The 25,597-nt window shown below is 41.4% G+C and overlaps 1 protein-coding gene across 8 annotated transcripts in view; it reads left to right on the top strand.

Annotated features, from left to right (window-relative positions):
• Window positions 1-4,456: 4,456 nt before the first annotated feature.
• Window positions 4,457-25,597, top strand: part of LOC133384912 (interleukin-1 receptor type 1-like) — a 39,089-nt gene continuing 17,948 nt past the window's right edge. Inside the window, exons 1-5 of one of the 8 annotated variants that reach the window (XM_061626809.1) lie at window positions 4,457-4,634; window positions 5,143-5,305; window positions 8,036-8,105; window positions 17,823-18,060; window positions 21,711-21,900. In XM_061626809.1, the coding sequence (XP_061482793.1) occupies window positions 8,042-8,105; window positions 17,823-18,060; window positions 21,711-21,900 (492 nt within the window). In that variant the 5' untranslated portion in view covers window positions 4,457-4,634; window positions 5,143-5,305; window positions 8,036-8,041. Of the gene's footprint in view, window positions 4,635-4,794; window positions 5,306-6,397; window positions 6,491-6,861; window positions 6,918-8,035; window positions 8,106-17,198; window positions 17,306-17,822; window positions 18,061-21,710; window positions 21,901-25,597 lie in introns of those variants that run through there. The other 7 variants (XM_061626810.1, XM_061626815.1, XM_061626816.1 and 4 more) reach the window with 7 other exon arrangements.

Here is a 25,597-nt window from a genome sequence, read left to right as displayed (position 1 = left end):
AATCATCATCAAATAACCAATGTTAAGTATTATGTATTGTATTTGTATTGTAAGTGGATAGCGATAGACTGAAAACAAACACATATATAATGTATCAATCTTTGTATATATGGTCTATGAACTATGTTAATATTTAAACTATACTTTATCTGTATATATTCCCATAAAAATTTAATAAAAATCTTTTTTAAAAAAAAAGATTTATATCCCGCCCTTCCTCCCAGTAGGAGCCCAAGCTTGCCCAAACTCCCAGACCTTCTGACACTCCCACTAAAGGTGTAAGAGGAGCATACCCGACCCTACTTGTGACATCACCTCCAGTAGAGGAGCAACAAATTTCCACTAATGTGGTGGAGCTGTACATGAATGGATTTGTTTAAGCAACAATTCCCTGCCACATCATCTTGCATTCTCCATCCAAAACCAAACTTTTTAGATCCACTTCTCATACTAGTTGTAGACCACCTCTATCCTTATACTGTTTTTAAATTAACCTTATTATATCATACTAATACATTATTTTGGATTCTCCTCTAAACCTGTGACATTATTTAAATTTAGACCTGCTTTCCCTTTATTCAAACCACATTTAAAATTCTTGCTTATACAGTATTTAATCCACTTGATAATCAAAACTTTTGATCCTGATTTGTCTGTTTTTAGATGTACATTTAAAGCACATTTAACACATGTTTGAAGCACATGGCTTCCCCCAAAGAAATCCAGGAACTGTAGTTTATCCCTCACAGAGCTATAGTTCCCAGCACCCTTAACAATCAACAGTTCCCAGGATTCTTTGGGGAAGCCATGTGCTTTAAATATATGGTGTGGATCAGCCTGGACTCCTTGGGGAAAGAAGGGTGGGATAGGAGTGTAATAGATGATGATGATAGTAGTTACTTATTACATGTACATGCCTATTTTGTTATGGGGTGCTGCATCGTTTCGTATCATGGGATGAAAGGGAGTATCTTGGAGTAGAGAGCTGGCTGGCACCTTGAACAGGAGCAATCACTTGTTGGAACCTATTTTGAACTATGCCTCAGGAAGCTAGCAAGACGTGTATAGATAGGGACATGACCAGCTAGAGAGGAATGGTGATAAGACCATTCTCTGCAGGTTTAGTCAGAACAAGTGTGATCTCTGATTTTCCATAGCACACTCCATAGCCTAAGTTTAGGGTATACCCCACTTGTCTGAAAAATTATTACTTGTAAAGCTTTGAAAGCTATGCAGAGTTCAGTCATCACAGTTGCGCATTGCTGGCAGCTGATCAGGGGGATTGTGGGCCTTGGCAGCTGGAGATTTGATTCAGCCACTTCTGAGTCGCTTCTGAGTGTAATTTGGTTAATGAAATGGATAGTGCTGTACATATTGGTGGAAATGTAGAAGGCTAGTTGATTGTTTTGCACTGGAAATGAATGAAATCTTTAGAAAAGCAAGGTCTAGACTACCTATTCCACGGGTAATGGACCTGACAGGCTTCATTTCCTATCTATCCCAACTGTAATGATCTGCTGGAAGTGTTGGGATGCAGCTCAGCTTACTGGGGTCTGCATGGGGAAAGGGCAGATAGTGAGGGAAACCTCCAAGCTTCCTAAACAGTCTCACTCTCTTTTGACCTCTGCACTGACGACCTTCCTACAGTTGCTTACTCTTAGGGTTGCTGACCTCATCTGCAGCTCCTCACTTCTTCATCTCACCTCAGAAATGGAGACATCTTTCCTTTCTCTCTCTCTTTCTCTCTCCTGCAGAGATGAAAGAGCAGGCAGGGCTCTTTGCATCTCCAGATTTATTTAGCTAGAACTAGGATCTTTCTGATCCAGTACGTATTTCCTATAATAAATATAAGCTTTCTTGTTTGTTTGAAGCCCAGAGGCTCAGTGTGATTACACCCAGGGTAAAGTGTGCTTTTTCAGCAGAGATTCTGTTATACCAGCTTCTGTGTGCATTGAATTCCAGTGCTAATATGATCAAACATCACTGCCAACTTTATTTGGAGCCATTACATACACACCCACCTCCAACAGTGATATGGATGCAGAGATGTGATCACCACAGCAGATGTCATGTGTGGACCGGGTCCCTTCTACGGCCAACTCAATGCCCTTAACCCCTGAGTTGAAAGCGCATGAAGGTTCTGTTTTGCAAGTGGAAATGATGCGGCAATTTCTTAGCTCTTCTGCAGCTGCCTGACTACGTTCTTTTCATTCTTAACCTGCTGCTTTGTTTGACTTCCTCTCATGCAATTTCCAGTGCACTGTCGTTTTTGCCACTCCCTAAGTTCTCCTTTTCAACCTCAAGTTGAAAAACTATTCCAACTAGTCTTGCTCCAACTTATCAGTTGCGATTTGAAAAAGAGACAGCCTTGACTTCTTTTCTTGTGAATTACAACTCTTTCTGTGTGTGTGTGTGTGTGTCTGTCTGTTTCTCTCTCTCTCTCTCTCTCTCTCTTTCACACACACACAATTTTGATCTTTAGGTAAGTTCCCATTGGAACCCCCCATGTCAACCCAATACACATGATGATAAATCTAATGGTGATAGCCAGTTTTGCTCAGCCAGCATGTTGGTTGTAGTTGTGTCACAGTTATTGCATAGCACTTTCATACGTGGAGGGATGGGAGCAGGAATCCAAAACTATTAACAGAACAACTTTAGGCACGCTTTGTGATATAAGGCAGTTCCAAATGCTGCTTCTGTTTAGAGTGCAAGGAAAGAATAAGCAGAGAAAGTACAGGCACAGGATGCTTCCAGAGACACAGGTGATTTAGCAGGACCCAGTCGTTGCAGTTCTGTTTTAAGCTGAAAGTGGAAATGCAACTCTACTTCCAGACTTCTAATGCTCTGTAGCTAAGTGAGCAGCCCCCTTTCTCCAACCCCAAATGTTGGAGGGAGTTTATTTTCACTGGGACCACTGTGTGTGGGTAAAGGGTTAAATACTCCCCCTCCTTTCATACACTCATAGTGAAGATTGCCCCCACTGCAATTTTTTGAGGGGGAGTGAAGAAAACAGAAAAAAGACAATGCTATTTGGAAAGGGAAGAGTGAGTCAAGTGGATTCCTAGAGAAGAGAGAGATGCTGGAAGTACTGCAGCAGACACCATTCAGTCAGTAACCTAAGTGGTTAATTCTGTTGTTGGTCTGGATAACAGTAGACTTGTTGGCTAGAAATTCTACTCAGTTGGGTCATGGGGATTAGCTATCAGTGGGAAAGACAGTTGACATTTGACAGTTGGAGAGAAAAGTGGTTCTGAAGGAGTTTTTCCCGTGTAGGCAGGACGTAGGAGAGACAAACCTTATATCAAACACTGAGTTTTTGCCTCAGTAAAGTATTTCTTTTCTCTCTTTGGACTCTGTCTGTTTTATTCCAGTCACTCTGCTAAAAAGAGACACCACAGAGAAGGAAATGGCCAGAACAACTTATACTGGTTATATTTTTTTCCAGAATAGCAGTGTCATAGACCATCTACATTTGGAGAAATTGCACAGCTATTCCATTCAGGTGTTTTGTTTTTTAAAAAACAGAATTTATGGGCTCTGAAAAGAAAACGGAAGCAGAACAGGGAGAACACAAGAGGTAAATACTTTGTTCACAGTGGTGCATATGGCCAATAAAAAGCAAAGTGTATGCCCCGTGTATGCCCAGTAAATGCTTAGAGTAGAAGCAACCAAAGATTCTGTAAAGATGTCTACATGACACTTGGAAGTTAATGGCTTGAAAAGCAGAGTCGTGTCAGCAGCTGATGGCAGAGTTCTGCTTGAACAAAGGGGCTTTCCTGCCCTTTCCTCCACACTGTGCACTCTAAACAGCCTCTCTTGACTGGTGTGCCATGCAGTGAGAGGCAATGGGCTTGCACAAAGTGGCCTGCCCTATTCCCCCAGCAGAGACAAAGCACTGCACCTAGTTGACAGCGGGAACAATGATGTCATCTATAACATGGCACAATTTGCCAATCCTCTGCATGCCCAATAAATAAGCATTTCAGAGAGAGAAATCCACCAAATAAGCTAAGCAGAGGAACATTCATGCCTAAGAGTTAAACTGCCACTTTTATTTGGGGGGAAAAAGTCCCTTTCTTATGACCAACCAAAATGTCACAACGAGGCTGGATGTTAAGCAAAGCTGGAGGCAAGAGGGTGAAAGAAAAAACTGACTTGGTACTGAAGCCATAATGTTTGCATTGGTGGAATAGTTATTTTTGTTGTATAGTATAGTCACTGAAGGAGCAAGGCTAAGGGGGTTGTTGGGTAAGGAGATAAGCAGGGGTAGTTGCTTTTATTTTGAAGTTAGTGACCTGATACATGGGAGGTTCCCTTAAGACAATTAAGCACAGAATCTAATATTACCCAATTGCACCACTGTTTCAAATCATGGGTGCTTCAGATAAGAGGATGCTATATTTATGACCTCATTTTGAAGCTGTGTGCCTATATAGGAATATGTGTGTGTGAACCTCTCACTTGTTTGATCCATCATAAACGGGTTCTTCTGATCCAACTATGGGTCAGAAGAATTTCCTGTGTGAAATTCCATGCTTGTTTCAAATATGCTGGCCTGCTTTTGTTTAGGAAGATCATGTTTCCAAGTTGTCTCTAGAGAGAGCTGAGCACACATACACCACCACAAGGCTGTGAGTGAAGCAGTTCCTTTCAGAGTTTTGATTTATTGTATTTTGAAGTTGGTGTATAATTGTTTTGCTCTTAACGTCTTCCCCACCTTCAAATCTGCAAACAGGTAGAACCCGTTTAAGAGACTGGAAAAAAGCTCTTGCCACACACCTGCTTGTAGTTTTCCAGTTCTATCTAGTCAGATACTGATGAGGCTTGCTTTGGTAGCTTCCTTAAGCAGTGAGAAGTCTACACCGGGAGGTGTAGTATATGTCAGGGATTCTGTACAATCCAACTACTTAGGAGGGTCTTAAATCTCACTGTCTTCACCATCAGTGAAGAGTGCATGCTTCCACAATACCAACTGCTGATTTTATAGAGGTGAAGAGTTATGCAAGACCAAAGGGGAGTAACAGTTTTTTTTTCTTTGACAGAGCTTTAAAAGGCAAGATGCACTACAGCCAATTTTAGATATAATTGGACATAAGAGTATTTCAAGGTATTAATTGGTCTTTTGCATTTCCATTTTAGGCCTATTTCCATATAACACGCTGTATTTTTCATGAAGGATTACAGTACAAGGGCCAAGACAACTTTGAGTTGGAATTTTCCAGAAAGAAGATTTTGGTGCTGTGATATGAAATGCTACTGAATTTTTGGACCTGAATGGTGGTTTATTCTCCTTTGTCCCCAGGTTTGTGGCATGTACTTGATAAGCCTAACGACGGACCAATACTTGAAAGAGACATGTTAGTAAGGAAAATTAAAAGTAGACAATTTTTGTATTTAGAAATGAGCTACTTAATAACTTGGTCATGTGATCTGCCAGTGCATACTGTTTTGTTTTCCTTTTCAAGATCTATTCTGTTACATGTTAAGATCCTCTGAGATACTAAGAAAATACTTTTAAAACACTGATAACTTTAGCAGAAGCTAGGAATTCAGGCTAGAATTAGTATTTCAGACTCATAGAAACTACCATCATTTTTTTTAGTTACACTGAGAGACTCGAGTATCTTGAATTTTTGCAGCTTTGTAAAAATTCATGCATTTTCAACCATCTCACTATAAGATTATTATTGGAATAAATTTATTTATATCTGCCATTGCCCAAAACCAAATACTACTCAGGTTGGGCTCACATTCTCCCAGATGGGTTTTTCAGGGGCTTTCTATTGTATTTTGCCAGAAGTGTGCTTAACCTGTACTAGAAACCTGGCTTTTTAGTGTTGCAGCTCTAGCTCTCTGGAATCAGTTACCAGCCAAAATCAGTCAGGTGCCTGCAATGATGATGTTTAGGCACCTACTGAAGACATTTTTGTTTTGGAAGGCTTTTCTTGAGGTGTAATCCAGTCATTGATGGAATATCAATTTTATATATGATTAAATTGTTTTGTTGTTTTGAGGATTTGTATGGATGAATTTATTGTTTTTAGAGCTTGTGTTTGTGTGTGTTATTCTTTCTTATATTGTACAGTGTTTTGATGGCTTTGTGCTGTGAAGTGGTTTATAAATTTGTATAATAAAATAATTGGCCAACGTTCAAAATGGGAATATGAAAATTATTTATGGTCTTCCCCTCAACAACTAACAAAAGTAAAATAAATGAATATACAGTTTGAAATTGAAAGCAGAAATGAACAAATAAAAATAAGCTAATAAAAATGTCTTATCTAGGAATTGATAAAATGGGAGGTGATAAAAAGGATTACAAATGATCTTAGGTCTTTAATAATCTGGATAGCAGCCGGGGCAAAATGGTGTATACCTGTGATTAACTCTGCATCTATAGCTTCCAACAAGAGTCAGTTTTGCCCTTCGCTGTGAAAAAGTTGCTGTTCTCCAGGGCTATGATGATATTTATTCAAACCTAATGCCGGTATGTAAGGGCAGTCCAAGAAGTAGTGGGGGGAAATCAATGGAATAATTTCTACAAATATAGGTGACAAAGATAATGGCCTACTAAAACTTTTGTGGCCATTATTTGGGGCTGGCGGTACATTGAGGCTGAAGGTGGCAGCTGCCTCAGGTGGCAAATCCTTGAAGGGAAAGGAGCAGGCAGTACTGTATGTATCATGCAGCCTGTCCTGTGCACGGTAAAGTAACCTGTTAACCTCAACGTCAGGTGCAGTGGACGATGCTATCCTATTGCCAGTGTAGATGTAAGATTCAACTACCAGTTCAGTCAACTTCTGTATGCGGAATGGAACAAATGTATTGATTCACCCTGACCTTACAAGTGGTGTCTAATGAACAATTGGCACATTACAATATCCTTCCTTAATTTTATGGCCTTATATTACAAGGTAGAGTTACAATTACTGTACTTTGCTGGCTTGGTTGTTTTGTTTATGTATAGTAGCTGTACCTTTTGTCTCAACTAATAGTATTTTTTTGGTCACTGAATAATAGAATTAACTGTGCTCTTATTCCCGACAGTTGGGGTCTTTTTATGTGTTGCATTTTTATATGCCTGCTTAACTGTATATGTAAAAATGTAATGGATGTCTGCAAATGTGTGTATAAAACCGAGGTAGGTGCCATTGAGCTGGGATTGGTTGCAAGTGCATGCGTGGAAGCGACCCTTGGTGCCCAAAATCAATAGTACTCTCACATGTTCCAGCCAATTTCTCCTGACCCAGCCATGTGGTGATTCTGATAATCACCTTGGGCTGAGACTGATCTCTTCATAAACGTATCCAGCAGGAAACTGGTGCTCTCTCTCTATGCCTAGCAAGTCCTAGATGGGGCCAGGCAATGGTGCAGCAGCCAAGGCTGGACCTAAAGTGATAAAGTAAAGCAGCCCCCTCAGGTGGCAGATGCTGGGAAACAAGGAATGGCAGCAAGGGATTGGTGGGCAGAGCTGTATGTGCTATGCAGTAGCTCTGCACTCACTAAACTGGTCCGCTGCCTCAATGAAAGGAGGGGATGCTGCCTCATCACCAGTGTTGAAGTGCCAGACTAGTAAGCTTCTTTTTGAGGAATGAGGGAGGGTGTCAGGAGAGCCGTTCTGTTATTTGGCTTAGGCACCGGGCTGCCTTGGACTAGTTGTGGCATTGTTAGGGAGCAGGGTTTATTTATTTACTACATTTACTTCCCACTCTCTCTCCCAGCATGAAAATGGATGCAAATAGAAAAACCAAAGGTTTGGGCTTATTCCCCTAGTTTATGTTTGGAGCCCTAAGAAATCTATACAGCCTTTTTATTAGATTCTGCTGTTGTATTGTACTTTTTTTTACTCTTTTGCAGGGAGGTGAGGCTGGGGGTGGGGGAAGTAAACCAAAAACTAGAAAAAATAAATTCTTGCAGTTGCAGATGACAGGAATTTGTAAACAATAATGAAAATGCTATATTTTAGGTTATGTATTGAGTTTAAATGGCTTGGCATTACTGAACCTTGCTCTCTTTTTCTCCTTTTGTGTAGTAAAACATGAAGACCACATTAGGGATATCCCGTGTTGTTATGCTATCATTTTTCTATGTGCTCAAATCAGGTGGGTGCTACAGCAACAGAATTTGTGGAAAACTTTCCAAATAGTTAATGGAGGGGGGATATTAAGCAATAGTGGAAACCAGTAGGCTTTTTGTTAGAAGCCCAAATACTCTAGCATTAAACTCTCACTTTTCACCGTTGTGGTTCTAAATTTGCCTGACGTGAACTTATGTTTTATGGAATGTACCTTTTGAAAAACACTCTGCAAAAAATTTTTTGGAATGCATATTGGCAGGTTGTTAGGTCAAATTATGGCCTTTTGGATTATAGAATTTTCCATATACAACAATTGCAGTCAGTGCACTGAACTTGTATAGGCAGGCAGTTAATTCAAGAAACTAAGGGATGGTATAGTCAACTGAAGATGGATTCCTATCAGGTCTAAACATGAGAAAACTAGAACAATATTTTTTTTCCTTACCTGCTCACTCACTCACTCACTCACTCGCCATGAATAAATGGCACTTAATGTAGGTTTACTGTAGATGTTAGATTCAGGATCAAAGCAGGCAGAAATAGTAATGTAACTAGCAGAATAATAACTCCATAGCATGTCTGCACCAGAATTGTTTATGGTATGTCTGCTGTGCTTAACTTCCATTTGTTTTGATTAGCACTAGCTATTTCTCTTCATTTTTTTCACTTGCTCTATCTCTATTATTAAATTTGTTAGTCACTTTTCTACACAAATATGTGCACTCAAAGAGACGTACAGGTATTTTATTTATTTTATTTATAGAATTTATTAGTCGCCCATCTGGCTGGCTCTCCAGCCACTCTGGGCGACGTACAAAATAGGCATACAATACCTAGACATTAAAAATCTAAAAACAATAAAATCTAGCCCACCCCAAAAGCCTGCCTGAAGAGCCAGGTCTTCAAGGCCCGGCGGAAACTCATCATAGAACTAATAGACCTAATAAAAACTAAAAGTGAAAGATTAAACAGAGAGAGAGAGAGTGAGTGTGTGAGAGAGAGAATATAAACTTTTGTAGCATGAGTAGCAAAACAATTTTGTCATGAGATTAAACAATTTCTGTCCACCAGCTTACTAGTTCCAGTTTACTGGGAGTGTGAAGGTGTCATATGTCTCATGCATATCTTCCCAGATGCCAGGCAGATATTTTGGGAAAGTTAATACTATTTTAATAAGTCCTCCTGAATTTCCTGGTACAAACCTGACTGGAAAACTCCAGTGTGAAAGTTACCTTGCGCCTTGAGATCTGTTATGCGGAAAACAGATAATGTAGATGCTGCTGTGCATAATAAAAACGATACAGGGGCAAGCTTAGTCTTGATTTATAGCAGCTTAATAATAATAAAAAAGTCATGCCATGTAATCAACATTGAATGCAAGGCTTAAAGTTCAGCCAAAAGTTTGCACCCTTCACAAAATACCTTTCTGGCTTTGATGCCAAGACAAGTTTGAAATGGCACTTCAATGCTAGAATCTCTGAAAGAAGGTATTTTTGTTGTTGTTCGTTCTCAAGGAAGCTTACTGTATTATTTTATTACAAATCCTGAGATTGTGAAATTCTTACTGAGATTTTGGAAGTAATGAGTGAAGCTTATTGATATTAGGTTGAATCCCCTCTTATCAATAAAAACCATCTCTTGCTGTGGGGAGGTGGGGACAGGAAAACTTCTCTCCTTAAGTTAACTTATCTTAGGATCCAGGCTACTGAGGCTAAACAATTATAGAATAAGGCTGCAATCTTATGGGAGTGAGACTGCATTGCAGGGATGAGAGTGAGTCCCATTGAATTCAACGGACATGTATAGGATTGCACTGTAGGTTCGCAAAAGAAAACACTTTGCACCCTCAGAAGAAGCATCTGCAGATTCTACAAATTACAGCAGAATCCTGTGCATGTTTACTTGAAGTAAGTCCCGCTAGGCTCAGTGGGGCTTAGTCCCCCTACTAAGTGTATTTAGGACAGTCAAGAACTTTGTTTTATTCATTCATTTGTTTGTTTATTCCATTTTCAAACTACCTTTCATCAACTAGGTTTCAGGACAATTTACAATGAATTAGTGTTTGCTGCCCTGGGCTCCTACTGCAAGGAAGGGCGAGATATAAATATAATAAAACAAACGAACAAATAAATATAAATGATGAATTAACTGTTAAAAAAATCAAAACATGGATACATATAGGGTTGCCAGGTCAGAAGCATCCCAAACCCTGAGATTTCAGGGGCAGGCCCTCGTGATACCATGGGGGTATACCCAAATGATGTCATAGGGGTGTACCCTAGTGATGTCATTAAGCATGATACATTAAGAATCAACTACAGTTGCTTGGAGCATACCACTTAAACAAATAAATGTATCTGATTGGAAATTAAGATGAAATGAGGGTGTTTCCAGGTCCAGCTGAAGAGACAAATCACTCCTTCTTACCTGCTTAGAGACCTTGGGTTAAGAACATTTAATCTAGCCTACTTGCTTCTGACAAGAAGGGTTTAAGTGCCCTCAGGCCAGGCCTGTCACCAGAAAGCCACTGTAGGTAGCCTAATGTTGTGGAGATGTTGGATGGGAGCACTCAAGAGGAAAGATGGATGCCCCTGAAGGCTGTAATTCTAAACACACTAAGGGACTAAGTCCCATAGAACCTAACAGGACTTCTGAGTTGATATGGTTAGGATTGTGCTGTTGGTAAGGGATCCTCTGCAAACATATCCATATCAAATTAGTGTTGGCAACTGTGACGCCCTTCCCTGGCTCTCCCTGTCAGGTTCCTACCTGCTCGTGGTTACTGCCTGTCTCTAGGCACCACCAGGGACTCCACCAGTCCGGACTGTCCTTTTATATGGTTTCTCTCCCCGCTCTAGCACAGATCTCAACAGATCCCCCTGCTAGGCAACCACCACTCACGTCCTAATACTAGTATTCCCAGAGACTCTGAATACTGGTATTGTTATTCTCTTCACCGCTGCCACCATTTGTTACAGTTTCCCTTCAGCCTTGGTCATTACCTTACCCTCCCTTCTGGTCTGTGAAACCCCAGCCAAGGATCAGGCCTTTGGTAAACCAAATTAAGTATTTATTAAAGATAACAAAGCTAACAAGATTAACAAGATTTCTTCTTAAGGCACATAAGCATATGGTTTTACTCAATACTAATCCGAACTCCACCCCTCTCCTTCTCCACGCTCTCCTGACAAACAACTCTCTCAAAAACCCACCAAAGCAACCCACTCACTTTCATCACCTCCCAGATTCCACTCTCACTCTTCCTTTTATACGTTCAGCCATTTTAAACACTCAGCCAATCATCTAGCATTCTACTGCCCATTCACTCCCCCTCCTCTTTCACTCCACTTACCATGTATCTTCTAAACAACCAACACTTACCATATATACATTAATATAGGAACATCACAGCAGCCCCCTGCCTGGAATGTCCTGCCTGCCTTTGAAAATGGCTGCTCCAAACTTCTTTACAGACTTGACCCTTCGCTGCAGAGAGAGGTTTGAAAAATGAATAAGTATTAAGAAGATTCTCTGCCCTTTCCTGCCTACTTTTTGGGCTGCTATAAACTATGAAGAAAAACAAAAAAAGTGATGATTTCCTAAATGCAATACCATACCAACCACATCAAGATTCCTATAAGACAAAAAAATCAGCCCCCCACAACCAGTCAGGGTTCCTAATCAAAACTAAAAAAATTCTGTCAGCCAGTCAGCCAAGGTCACAGAAATCCCCATGCAACACAATGTGACCCGGGCACTGCAGTTAGTGCAGAAAGCTGTGGCATGATTGCTGGCATGAGTGAGACCCTATCAGCACATAATACCTCTGCTCTGAAATCTGCACTGATTGCTGATTTGCTACCAGGCCAAGTTCAAGGTGTGCTTTCCATATTACGGGTTCAACATAGTACTTGTGCTGCTCTTGTAAGAAATTTATCCTTTACTGTGGCAGTACCTATGGTTTGGAACTCCCTGCCTATTCATTAGGCAGGCGCCTTAATTGTACTCATTTTGGTACCTGCTAAAAACATTTTTGTTTAGGCAAGCCTACCCACACATGTAGAAGCTACTATGTTTTTTATCTGTTTTTAACTCATTGTTGGTTTTATTATTTTGAATGTTTTTAAATACTTGTATTTAACTGTTTTTGCCAATAATTTTATTTTTAATTCCTTCTATAAACCGTTTTGAGTTTTTTTTCACAATAAAGCGGTATATAATAGTAGACGTCTAATTGTTAGGAATTTATTAGGAAAGTGTTAGGAAAGTGTGATTTGTTATTGTATTTTTATAATAATAATAAATAAATAATAAAAATTAATTTGTTTGTCACCTATCTGGCCAATGGCCACTCTAGGCGACGTACATATAGTAAATACAGCAAAATACAATACACTAAAATACACTATAACAATATAAATTATAAATTATAATAACAGCAGAATACAGAGTAGGAAGCATTTCAAACATAAGAACATTAAGCCTCCCCAGAACTCCCAAAAGCCTGTTGAAAAAGCCAGGTCTTTATGGCCTTGCGGAACATACTCAGGGAAGAGACGTGCCGAAGATCTTGTGGGAGGGAGTTCCAGAGGGTGGGGGCCGCCACTGAAAAGGCCCTCTCTCTAGTTCCCACCAACTTAGCTGATTTGGTTGGTGGGACTGAGAGAAGGCCTTGTGTGGCCAATCTTGTCGGGCGGCATAATTGGTGGCATTGTAGGCGCTCCTTTAGATAAACTGGGCCGAGACCATATAGGGATTCAAAGGTTAATACCAACACCTTGAATTGGGCCCGGAAAACAACTGGAAGCCAGTGTAGATCGAACAACACTGGCGTGATGTGGTCCCGGCGACGACTGTTTGTAAGTAGTCGAGCCGCTGCATTTTGAACAAGTTGTAGTTTCCGGACCATCTTCAAGGGTAGCCCCACGTAGAGCGCATTACAGTAATCTGATCGAGAGGTGACTAGGGCATGTACTACCAATGGGAGCTGATGATCAGGAAGGTAGGGTTGCAGCCTACGTATAAGGTGTAGTTGATACCAAGCTGCCCTGCTCACTGTCGAAATCTGAGCCTCCATGGACAGCCTGGAATCAAGTACAACTCCGAGGATGCGGACCTGGTCCTTCAGGGGTAGACTCACCCCATTGAACTTCAGGTCAACAGATCCCAACCTTCTCTTGTCCCCCACGAGTAGTACCTCGGTCTTGTCGGGGTTCAGTTTCAGCCTATTCCTTCCCATCCATCCACTCACGGACTCCAAGCACTTGGACAAGGTCTCCACAGCCAACTCTGGTGAAGATTTAAACGAGAGATAGAGCTGAGTGCCATCCGCATATTGGTGACACTGCAACCCAAACCTCCTGATGATTGTCCCCAGCGGCTTCATATAGATGTTAAATAGCATGGGAGAGAGGATAGAACCCTGTGGCACACCACAATGTAGAGGCCAAGGGTCTGAAACCTCCTCCCCCAATGCCACTTGTTGGTACCTGTCAGAGAGAAAGGAACAGAACCACCGTAATACAGTGCCTCCTATTCCCAATCCCTCCAGGCGACATAAAAAGATACTGTGGTCAACAGTATCAAAAGCCGCTGAAAGGTCAAGGAGGACAAGAAAGGTGAATTCTCCCCTATCTAATGCCCTCCTCATATCATCTACCAGAGCGACCAAGGCTGTTTCAGTTCCGTGACCAGTCCTGAAGCCCGATTGGTATGGATCTAAGTAATCCATTTCATCCAAGTGTGCCGACAACTGATTAGCCACCACTCGCTCAATGACCTTGCCCAAGAATGGTAGATTCAAAATTGGGCGAAAGTTATTAAAAACTTGGGGATCCAAGGAGGGCTTCTTCAAGATGGGCTTTACAATTGCCTCCTTGAGGGCTGATGGCATCACACCCTCTTTCAAGGATGTGTTCACCACCGCCTTAATCCCGTTGAAGTCACCCAACACTAACAATTCTGGGGACAACGCCCGTACAGCCGAGACCACCTCCAGCACCTCGGCCAGGGAGTCTGCTGTGCAGCGGGGTGGGCGGTACACAAGCAGGATCCCTAAACTGCCCTTTGGGCCCACCCTCCAGTACATGCAATCAACAAACTTGGTCCTATGGAGAGGAGGTCTGACAAAAACCAAGGACTCCCGATAAATGACTGCCACACCCCCTCCCCGCCTTCCCACCCTCGGCTGCTGTGCGCAACGGAAACCTGGCAGACACATGGCCTCAAGGATGGGAGCAGAGGCCTCGTCCAGCCAAGTCTCCGTAATACATGCCAGGTCTGCACGCTCATCCAAGATCATGTCGTGGATGAGTGAAGTTTTTTGTACCACAGACCTGGCATTACACAACAGCAGACGAAGGTCGGTAGGAACCTTGCGTCCCCCAGTTATCGTCTGGTTTTGAGCAGACCCGGAACAGGGGATGGGTATAATGCATCTATCCCCTGTTCCCCTATGTTGGCGTGGTCTGCTAACAGCACCTTTCCAGCGCCTGCCGCCCAATCTTTCAATAACTTGGCCCCTCACCTCCCCTGTCACATCCCCTCCTGACTTGCACATAACTTTTTATTGAAAGTTGTTATTGTTGCTTTTTAATAATGTTATCATCTTGTTATTTAATTTTTGTAAATTGTACTGTTTTTATTGATATGTATTTCTGTATTTCCGTTTATTTTTTGTAAGCCTCCTTGAGGGCCTTTTGGCCAAAAGGCAGCATAGAAATAAACCATAATATTAATATTAATAATACTAATATTAATATTAATAATACTATTAATATTAATAATACTAATATTAATGATGATGATGATGATGATGTAAATAAAATACATTAATAAATTTAGGAGTCACTGTGGCCCTTGCATCTCTTTCCTCTTTACTGTTGACATGGACTAGCATTGGCTGTCTAGAATTCCAGGCAATAGTGTTTTCTGGAGATTGAATTTTGGATGTTTGCACACAAAGCATGTGCCCTACCACTGAGCTACAGCCTTGTTTTAAAAGTATCTTTTAAAATTGTTCTTTTCAATTAACTAATGAATGCACAGCATACTAGGTCAGATCCGCACCATGCATTTAAAGCACATTCAACATGTATTTGAAGCACATGAATCCCACTACAGAATTCTGTGAACTATTGTTTGTTAAGGGTGGTGAGAACTATAACTGTGAGGGGAAAACTACACTTCCCATGAATCTTTGAGGGAAGTCATGTGCTTTAAATGCGAGTTGGATGTGCCTTAAATGTATTATGTGGATCTGCACTACTTCATAAATTTTGACCTCGGCTGCTTAAAATGGAAATAAGCTACAAAGTTTACTGGGTGACCATGAGCTATGCACCATCTCTCAGCCTAATCTGCCCCTCAGGGTGAAAACAACAGAGGGGGACCATGACCACTCCAAGGAAGAAGGGCACACTTAAAATGTAGAGGAAATAATAATTTGAAAATAATAATTTACAATCACAGTGGGAAATCAGATACATATCAAGACATAGTATGAAGAAATATGTACAAGCATAAATGTCAAAGCTGTTTATTATTTACACAGCCTCTAGAGATATTTATAGTGCAATCCCATGCATGTTTACTCAGAAGCAAATCCCAATGTATTCAATTACTCAGACAGGGAACCATGCGCAGGATTGCAGTTAAGTGATAAGGAATTTCACTCACCCAATCCAAAATTCAGAATCATGCCACTTCAAGCTGTTTTGCAACTGTTTTATATTTGTTTTATGGTTATTGGATTTTAAATGGCTTTATTTCTTGTTGTGAGCTGTCTTGGCTTCCAACCCTACCTCACAAGGTTGTTGGAAAAATTCCATATACACATACTGGAGATGTAAATATACATACACCCCATATAATAGTTTATCATCAAAACCAATTGCCCATTGCAGAATTTTTTTTTAAGTATTAGTTTCCTGCCAAATAAAAGCAGTTCACCTAAGTAAGCCCTGCCTAACTGCTTAAAAAAAGAAAAGGATCTGAGGGGGAAAGATTTACAACACAATTCTTTTCTATGTTTACTCAAATTCCCATTGATTTTCAGCACAATCCTAACCATGTCTACTCAAAAGTAAGTTCTCCTGAATTCAGTGGGGTTTACTCCCAGGTATGTGGAATTAGCATTGCAGCTTTACTCCCAGAAAAGCTTCATATTGGGAAGGTTTTCAAAACAGGTTATGAATAAGACAAATAAAGTGCCCTCTTCAACAGTCCAGTAAAATTTAAACTTGTTTGACTCCTAAATTAGAAAAGTTTAATACTGTAGCATGTACACTTTTAACACTTCTGTTCAAAAATTATTTGAAAGATAAAATATATAATATGCCACTTTTTGCAAGTAATTAAAAAAATCCTGCATGTGCACTTTTATCCCTAGCAATATCCTGCTGTGATCTTCTGTTGTAGTGCAATGCTAAGCATGTTTACTCAGAAGCAAGTCCCAATCCTGTACAGAAAAAGTCCTATTTATGCTGCTGAAAGCTATTTATTTACTGAATTCCTGATATGAGACAAACAGGGAAAGGAAATTGTTCTCAGAACTTGAAATGGGGTTTAGGTATTGTCTGGGGGTCAACAAATCTTGTCATTCACAACCCTGACTTCACTTATTGGCTAAAATCCTGAAAAGACAGGAATTAGAGCAACCACTACTAACAAAAATTGCAGTGGGGACTGACATTTTGGTTTATATCTTTTGAACCGGACCACCTAGAAATTTAATTTTTTAAAAATGACAGCTAAGAGTCTGGAGATTAAGACGACTCACCCAGAGACCCGGAAAGGACCCCCAAAAACTGGAGGACCCAAAAAAACTGGAGTGTCTGGGCAAAAACTGGAGATCTGGAAACCCCTAATACAGTAGCAGATTGCACTGAACTTTGATCAGTGATTTCCCCTCAAAAGCCTGAGATGTGTATTTACCAGGAGTCAGAAGCCCCATAATAAAATGACAATTTGCACCTCCAGGGACAGAGAATTCTAACAACATGCTGCTACTACAGTAAAGGCCCTAACCCATGTCTTTGCCCAGTGGGCTACACCTGCTACAGGATATCAAGCAGAATTAACAAGGTTGCACTCCCCCATCCCTCTCCTCTTAATACAGGTCATGAACCAGGGTGACCAAGACAGTTTCAGTGCTAAAACTGGGCCTGAAGTCAGGCTGCAACCCTATGGCACTTATCTAGTAAATACAAGAGGACTTACTTCTGGGTATGTATGCATAGGATTCTACTGTTAGAACTGGTGTGCTTCCAAGCTTTACGTGCAGTCATTTGGTAAATGAGGGTGGGCAGTCAAAATGTAGGTAATGAGGAGAGATGCTGTCAGGGTCTATGGTCCAAAGTCTCTCTGGAGAAGATGAATTGGGCATGGAGTGTGTGCCCAACAGCTGGACAGGAGCCTAGGAACAAATAGTCTTCAAAGGACTCATTTGCAGTACAGCTCATGTGTGGGACTTTGCAGGCAGAATTCCACAGCCCCTCTCAGCAGAATGAGCAGGAGGGCTCTCAAATGCAGCTTGGTTGACTTGGCACATATTGAACACGTTATCATCTAAAGAGGAGGGCTTTGGTAAGATCAATCTAAAATGACCTAACTTGAACTGTTGTGGGTAGATGTAGTTGCCACCATTGGCTAACTGGAGTTGATTTTTCCAATGAGTGTAATCAAAAGTCAAGAAAAATATCTCTTTTCACTATATATATGTATATATATTTTCTCCTTGCAGAGAAATGTATTGTTCAGAATAACCCGGAGAAGGTTGAAGAAGGACCTCTTGGACTTGATTGTTTTTTATACATGTCCCTAAATCTTGAAAGTACAAACTATAGCTTGAGCTGGTATATAGATGGAAGTGAAACACCTGTAACTAAACAGCCATCATCACAAATTCATCAGCGTGGAAACATGCTTTGGTTTCTCCCGGCAAGATATCAAGATTCTGGATTATATGAATGTATTATAAGGTCAGGACTTGCATTTATCTGTGGTATTCGTGTGATTTGTGTGTGTGTGTTTGTATGTGGTAGTCGTAATTTGCTGTACTATTTCAATAGTTTTCAGTGTAACAAATTGGAGAGAATCATATGAACCACTGCTTGAGAATGCATTTTGCAGAGAAACCGCAGATATAACATTCCACTCAAAAGCAAAAAAAGCAAGCACCCCTATTTGACACTTTACAAGTAGGTTCAAGTGGAGCAGAATGCACAGTTATAAGATGGGGGATACTTGGCTCAGCAGTGCAACGTGTGAGGAAGATCTTGGAATTGTTGTTGATCACAAGCTGAATATGAGCCAATAGTGTGGTGTGGCTGCAAAAAAGGCAAATGCTATATTAGGCTGCATAAACAGAAGTATAATTTCCAAATTGCATGAAGTACTAGTTCCCTTCTATTCAGTACTGGTTAGGCCTCATCTTGAATACTGCATCCAGTCTGGTCTCTGCACTTCAAGAAGGATGCAGACAAACTGGAACAGGTTCAGAGGAGGGCAACAAAGATGATCAGGGGACTGGAAACAAAGCCCTATGAGGAGAGACTGAAAGAATTGGGCATGTTTAGCCTGAAGAAGAGAAGACTGAGGGGAGATATGATAGCACTCTTCAAGTACATAAAAGGTGGTCACATAGAGGAGGGCCGGGATCTCTTCTCAATTGTCCCAGAGTGCAGGACACGGAATAATGGGCTCAAGTTGCAGGAAGCCAGATTTTGACTGGACATCAGAAAAAACGTCCTGTTAGAGCCATACAACAATGGAACCAATTACCTAGAGAGGTAGTGGTTTCTCCGACACTGGAGTCATTCAAGAGGCAGCTGGACAGCCATCTGTCAGGAATGCTTTGATTTGGATTCCTGCATTGAGCAGGGGGTTGGACTTGATGGCCTTATAGGTCCCTTCCAACTCTACTATACTATTCTATGAGGGATATGTTCATAACCTGCTGCAAGCAACGCCTGCTTGATTTCAACCACAAGCAACTTTGTGGTCATCTATACAGTGGTTTACTGTGTGTTTGGTGCCATTCACATCTTTTTGCATGGTTCACATGACGTTACCGGCAAATAGAAGCTATCATGCAGTTTTCCTCCTGTAAATCTGTACTAACCCAATCCACTGATAATACAAAAAGGGAAGAAAGACATCTTCACTCCGTATCTCTAGTGCTTGCAGACACTTTGCTCTGATGCTCTTAGATGGGTGTGTTAATCGTTCCCCTCTCTACTCCCACTATCTCCTCCTCCCTTTTATTTTGTTTCCTGTTGGCTTACAAGCAACTTCCAGCGGCTCTCCTCTGTTCTGCTGGCCTTTTGTGTGTTGCTGCAAATGGTGCCATTATTTTTCTTTTCCCCGTAACTTGTGCACAAAAGCATAACACTGCTGAAACAAAGATTTGTATTTCAGCTGTATTGTACCAGTGAAAATACAAATAATTGCACTTCTGGTTTGTTGTTTTTTTAAAAATGGAGCCTACTGCAGCTGCTAGAACAAACTGAGCATGCTTGGTTGCCAAGCAACCAGAGGGAGTGGAACTTAGAGGCCATGGTCATTAGGAAACTGTGTGATTGATCCCTCCCCTCACTGTGAATAGAAAACACTGTGTTTGCAGCTGGCATCGAGCCCTTACTGTGGACAATGCTAATAGAAAACGGAAGTAAAAACAGTGTCTTTAGTACAAAGTAATGCTCCTGTGTGGATAAGCCCTTTGTCTGGGAAGGCAGCAGAAGTGGAAGCTGGTTGTCAGTCCCTCCCAGAAGCATCCATTCTTGGGATGGTTGGCGGATTCAAATTCCAGCATTCCCAGCAGAAAAATTATGCTATGTGCATTAATTTCCACTGGGAAGAATGCCCCTGAAGCTATTTACATCAATTTCTGCAGGTGATGCTGGACCATGCTTTCATCTTCCTCCCTGACAAGAATAGATGCTCCACTGGGGAGCTAAAGTACATGCTGCTAACTCCGCTGCCTTCCCCATGATTGCATGTAAGGCCCTGGTAAAGGAAAAGGTGGCAGAGGTGGGTGTTTCATGGGCATCCTTGAGCCTTTTGTGGGTGCTCTAGTCTGAGTTTTTGTGAGACCTTTGGGTTAAACTTTGGAATGCTTGCATATCCTACTTTGCACGCTGTTCACAAAACCAATATTCAGGGATATAGACAGGACTTTCAAAATGGTAAGACCTTTGTTTCATTCTGTTTTTGTCTTCGAAAGATCAGCTCCCTTTAACAGGCTAGATTTTCATTGACGTTATCACAGAAGAATCTCAACTTTCTTAATAGCAACAAAGACTCTTGTGGCACCTTCAAGTCCACTTTATCAGATGCATGAAGCGTTATCCTGAGTTTCAGGTATACAAAAGTATATGTTAGTTGTCACGGTGCCGTAAGACTCATTATTTTTGCAAGACATTGACATGGTTACCCCTCAGGAAATTTTCCCATGTTCTCAGGTTTTGTTCAAAATCCTCACACATAGTGTTCTTTCTTGTAATTGACTTACATGATTACCAAACATTTGGGGTGGGCTTTGCTGCCTAGTTCCAATCCGCTTGTAATCCGATAGTCAGTTCAATCCTGATCTACCCTTTTTCTGTTCTTGTGTTGTCACTTGCCAATTTTGATCTGCTGTGGTTTTGTTTTGGTGATTTGATCTGCGTTGGGTTTTTTTGGTGATTTGATCTGCGTTGGGTTTTTTTGGTAATTTTGGGTTTTTTTTAATTTTTGTAATTTTTAACATAAATTCTTATGTGAATGATCACGGTGTGCCACAAGGTTTCCCCCCCTATTTACATATCAATGAGGCAGATAATCACCTTTGAGTCTGTCTGTTGCCTTGGGTAACTGATGTGCTGCTTAATGATTCTCCTCCCTTTGATTGTGCATGGCTCCAGTGCGTGGCTTTGCCACATCCTTTCTGGTCCTCTGCCCTCTCTTGGAGCAGAATGCAAAGCTCTCAGAGTGCCTGGGATGCAGCTTTCCTGGTAGCTCCTGACAGCAACTTTCTGGGGGCCGCTTGCCAGTGGTAGGTGCGACCAGAGGCAAAATTGGGTGGAGCAATGACTGTGCAATTTACCTTTGTACACACATGCACAGGCACATCTATTTTCCATTCAGACGAACAAGAGGCATTATCACAGTTCAAGGTCACATTCCAGGCAGGATGAGATGCAAGGCCAGTGAGGTGCGGGGAGAGTTGGTGTGGCCTGGGTAGAGTCCTAAGGACCAGATATTAAGACCAGGAGGGCTAGATTTGCCCCCCGTGTCTGAGGTTCCCTACCCCTGGTGTACTCAGAAGCAAACACCTTTGAGTTCAATGGGACTTCCATCCAGGTACAAGACCGCAGCCTCAGTGAAGTAGCCAGAGTATTATCAAATGATAATAGAAGTGTGTTGGTCACTATTTCTGCCTTATCCAAATAGAAGGTAGCCATATTGCCAGCTTCCTGCTTTGTTGCTAAGAGTTCCTTCAGAATTAGCTAGAAGTGCATAAGAAAATAATAGGGGGGGATATAAGTTGATGTGGGTGGGGCTTGTATTAAGAACACACTTATTCTGGGAGAGTATAACATTTGTAGAAAAAAACTGAAACAATTTTAACACAGATACTTTTTATGTTTAGTTACAGGAATTCAACAAGATGTTACAAAAATATTTTCAAAATATCAGTTGTCAACAACAGTGCTCTTTGTTTTAATGAGAACCTCTTCTATATTCAATCGATACCGAAAGCATCAAATGCAAAGATTGTGTGTTCTGACATGGAGTACTTTGGAAAAGAGTTGGATCGTTCGTCCATTCAGTGGTATAAGGTATAGACCTTATAGGATCCTCTCTCCTATGGCATTTCTCCATCACTTCTTTCCTTTTAACTAATATCTCAACCCCACATTTCTCTTAGAGCATTAATGCAGGGGCAGGGGTGGGGAAATTTGCAGGGGAGTATCCTAATGGGGGAGGGAACACTTACTCCTTCCACTGCCAGCTGATTTTTTCCTGCAAGTCTGCCAGGCCATTTAAAATGATTTATTTTCCTAACTGGATGTTGAAACTAGAAGTAAGCCTAACTGGTGTGTGTATGTTGGGGTGGGATGGGGGCAGGGGGACTCCTAAGTGGTGGTGGGGACTTTGTAGGGAAGAATCAGCAGGCATGAGAAGAGTTTCATGCATGCCAGTACTCTCTGCCTACCTCCTGCATTCCAGTGTTCTCAACAAGTGTGGGCTTGGAATCACACATTTTCTTAATAGTCTGAGGCTACCTAGTGAGTTTCAAATTCCAATAAATGTTTGTTTTACACCTTAATGCTATTGTTAAACATCTACTATCACCAAGAAGATTCAAGTAAAAGCAGAAAAGGACAGAATTAGAAACAGCCATCTTTCCCACTGGGAAAAAATGTGGGTTTTTTGGATAGCAATTGGATGTCCCATGTATCCTTCCCTATTCCCTGAACCTGAGTTCAGCTGAATGCTGTTAATATTTCATTTTGATTCTGGAGGATTCTAAACGCATTCAGCTATTGGGATGGGGTGGCAGTTGCAGCCCTCTGCAGTTTGAAGCCACATAACATTCTTGTCAGTGCTGGAACAGGGCTATGTTCTTTGTGTAGTCTAGCACACAGAGTTGTAAAGATTAAACAGGATAGCCATAAGAATGTAAGAAGAATCCCACTGGATCAGGCCAAAGACCTATCTATTCCACCGTGTTGTTCTCACAGTGGCCAACCAGATGCTCATGGGAAGCCCACTAGCAGACCCCGAGTGTGCTCTCTGCAGCTGGGATTCGCAGCAACTGCTCTTCAGAGGGATATTGCCTCCAACAGTGGAGGTATAATATAGCTCTCATGGCTAGTAGCCATTGATAGCCTTGTCTTCCTTGAATTTGTCTAACCCTCTTTTAAAGCCATCTAAGTTGGTGGCCATTATTACCTCTTGTGGGGGTGGATTCCATAGTTTCATTATGCACTGTGCGAAGAGGTACTTTATTTGTCTGTCCTGAATCTTCCAACATTCAGCTTCGTTGGATGACTCCAAGTTCTAGTGTTGTGATAGAGCAGTGATTCTCAAACGGTGTGCCGGGGCACACTGGTGCGCCGCGAGAGGTGGCTAGGTGTGCCGTGAATATTATGAAAGTATATTATTATTAAGATATTTTTATTCATAGTTTAAAATATATTAATATATTTTTAATTTTGTACACGAAGTGCGCCAGAAAATTTTTTATGTTTTACAGTGTGCCACGAACCAAAAAAGATTGAGAACCACTGTGATAGAGAGAGAAAACCTATCCCTATCCACACCATGCATAATGTAATATACTGATCTCATTGCAGCCTTATTGCTCAGAACTTTTTGAGAAAGGATGGGGCATAGGAACGTAGGAAACTGCTTTATACTGAGACAGACCATGGGTCCATCTAACTCAGTATTGTCTACACTGGCAGTGGCTCTCCGAAGTTTCAGACAGGAACTCTCTCCCAGTCCTACCTGGAGTTGCCGGGGATTGAACCTGGGGCCTTCTGCATGAAAAGCACTGAGCTACGGCCTTTCTGCTAAATGAATGTGATACATAAAAAGTCTCTGGAGACAGACAGACACACTTAGAGCACCTTGCTCCTTTGTTCAAAACAAATAATATATATTCACATAATGAGGCCTGGTGAATTTGTAAGGAAAAGTCACCGTGATTTTTTTTTTTAAAGCTCAATATATTGTATTGCTCTTTATGTGGAATGTGAAACTGCATAGTCATTGTGTATGTTATATAAAACAGAGGATATGATTTCTCTCAGGGTAGAGACACACTCTTTTGATAGTTTCAGTGCATCTCCACCTCTTTTTTCTGAAAATGGGGGCACATCACACTAGTCAAATTCTGCCCCTTTTTATTCTAAAACCGGGTCGGATCAGCTCAAGGTTGTTGTTTTTTTAAATCAGCTTCAGACAGATTCCACAACTGATTGGTAGATCAAGCTGTTTGTCTTCCAAGTGTGGCTAATAGAAATGCTTTGCTATAGGCTCAGGCAGAGACAGTGACTGGCCCAACATTTTGCTGAAAGGTCCGAAGTCAGCAGTGGGGAAGGGAGGTGTGTCCAGCAGAGGGCAGAACTGCTTCAAAACACAGCCAGAAAAACCATTCTCCCTGCTTTTGAAACTGCTAGTGTGCCCACAGCTTTAGTTGTTGCCAGTAGTGTAATGGCAAATTCAGAAGTGCAAGGTCCCTTCATGTTAGTCACAACCATGCCCCCTCCCCTTCCCCTTCTTGCTGCTGGGTTGAGGAGATCCTTGTTAATACCTTCTCCCAGAACAACAGATGTCCCTAGGAGCCAATCAACATGAAAGAGGAGAGTTTTGGCTCCTGAGAAGAGTCTTTCACTCTGATTGGCTCCAGTCACCAGGAAAGGACAAGGAAGCATGTTAGAAAACACTGCTCAGTAGCTAATGTGCTTCCCTTTCACACTGATTGCCTTACAGGATGCTGGAGACATAGGAACCCTGCTCCCAAAAAATAACAGTTCTAAGACCCCCCTAGACCCCTGACGACTAGACCCCTGGTTGTTGCCAGCCTCTGTAGTGAATGTTTACTTGGATTTGCTTAGGAGAAGCAGAAGCCCAGTTATTGGAAATCACAAGAGGGTAGAATGCTCTTGCACTCAGATCCTGCTTGTGGGCTTCCCACAGGTATCTGGTTGGCCTCTGTGTGAACAGGATGCTGGTCTAGATGGGCCACTGGCCTGATCCAGCAGGCTCTTCTTGTCTTCTTGAGTCCAAGCATGTTATGACTGGGTGGTGTGATTATTGTTATGTGTCTTCAAGTCAATTGCGATTTATGGCAACCCTATGAATCAGTGACCTCCAATAGCATCTGTTATAAACCACCCTGTTCAGATCTTGTAAGTTCAGGTCTGTGGCTTCCTTTATGGAATCAATCCATCTATTGTTTCGCCTTCCTCTTTTTCTACTCCCTTCTTTCTCCCCCCCCCAGCGTTATTTTCTTTTCTAGTGAATCATGTCTTCTCATTATGTGTCCAAAGTATGATAACCTCAGTTTTATCATTTTAGCTTCTAATGATAATTCTGGTTTAATTTGTTCTAACACCCAATTATTTGTCTCTTTTGCAATCCATGGTATCCGCGAAGCTCTCTTCCAACACCACATTTCAAATGAGTTGATTTTTCTCTTATCCACTTTTTTCACTGTCCAACTTTCACATTCATACATAGAGATCGGGAATACCATAATCTGAATGATCCTGACTTTAGTGTTCAGTGATACATCTCGGCATTTGAGGACCTTTTCTAGTTCTCTCATAGCTGCCCTCCCCAGTCCTAGCCTTCTTTTAATTTCTTGACTATTGTCCCCATTTTAGTTAATGACTGTGCCAAGGTATTGATAATCCTTGACAAGTTCAATGTCCTCGTTGTCAGCTTTGAAGTTACATAAATCTTCTGTTGTCATTACTTTAGTCTTCTTGATGCCCAGCTGTAGTCCTGCTTTTGTGCTTTCCT

This window comes from Rhineura floridana, chromosome 5, assembly GCF_030035675.1.
Source record: "Rhineura floridana isolate rRhiFlo1 chromosome 5, rRhiFlo1.hap2, whole genome shotgun sequence".
NCBI classification, from domain to species: Eukaryota; Metazoa; Chordata; class Lepidosauria; order Squamata; family Rhineuridae; genus Rhineura; species Rhineura floridana.
The sequence above is the reverse complement of the archived record's forward strand: the minus strand, read 5'-3'. Positions and strand labels throughout refer to the sequence as shown.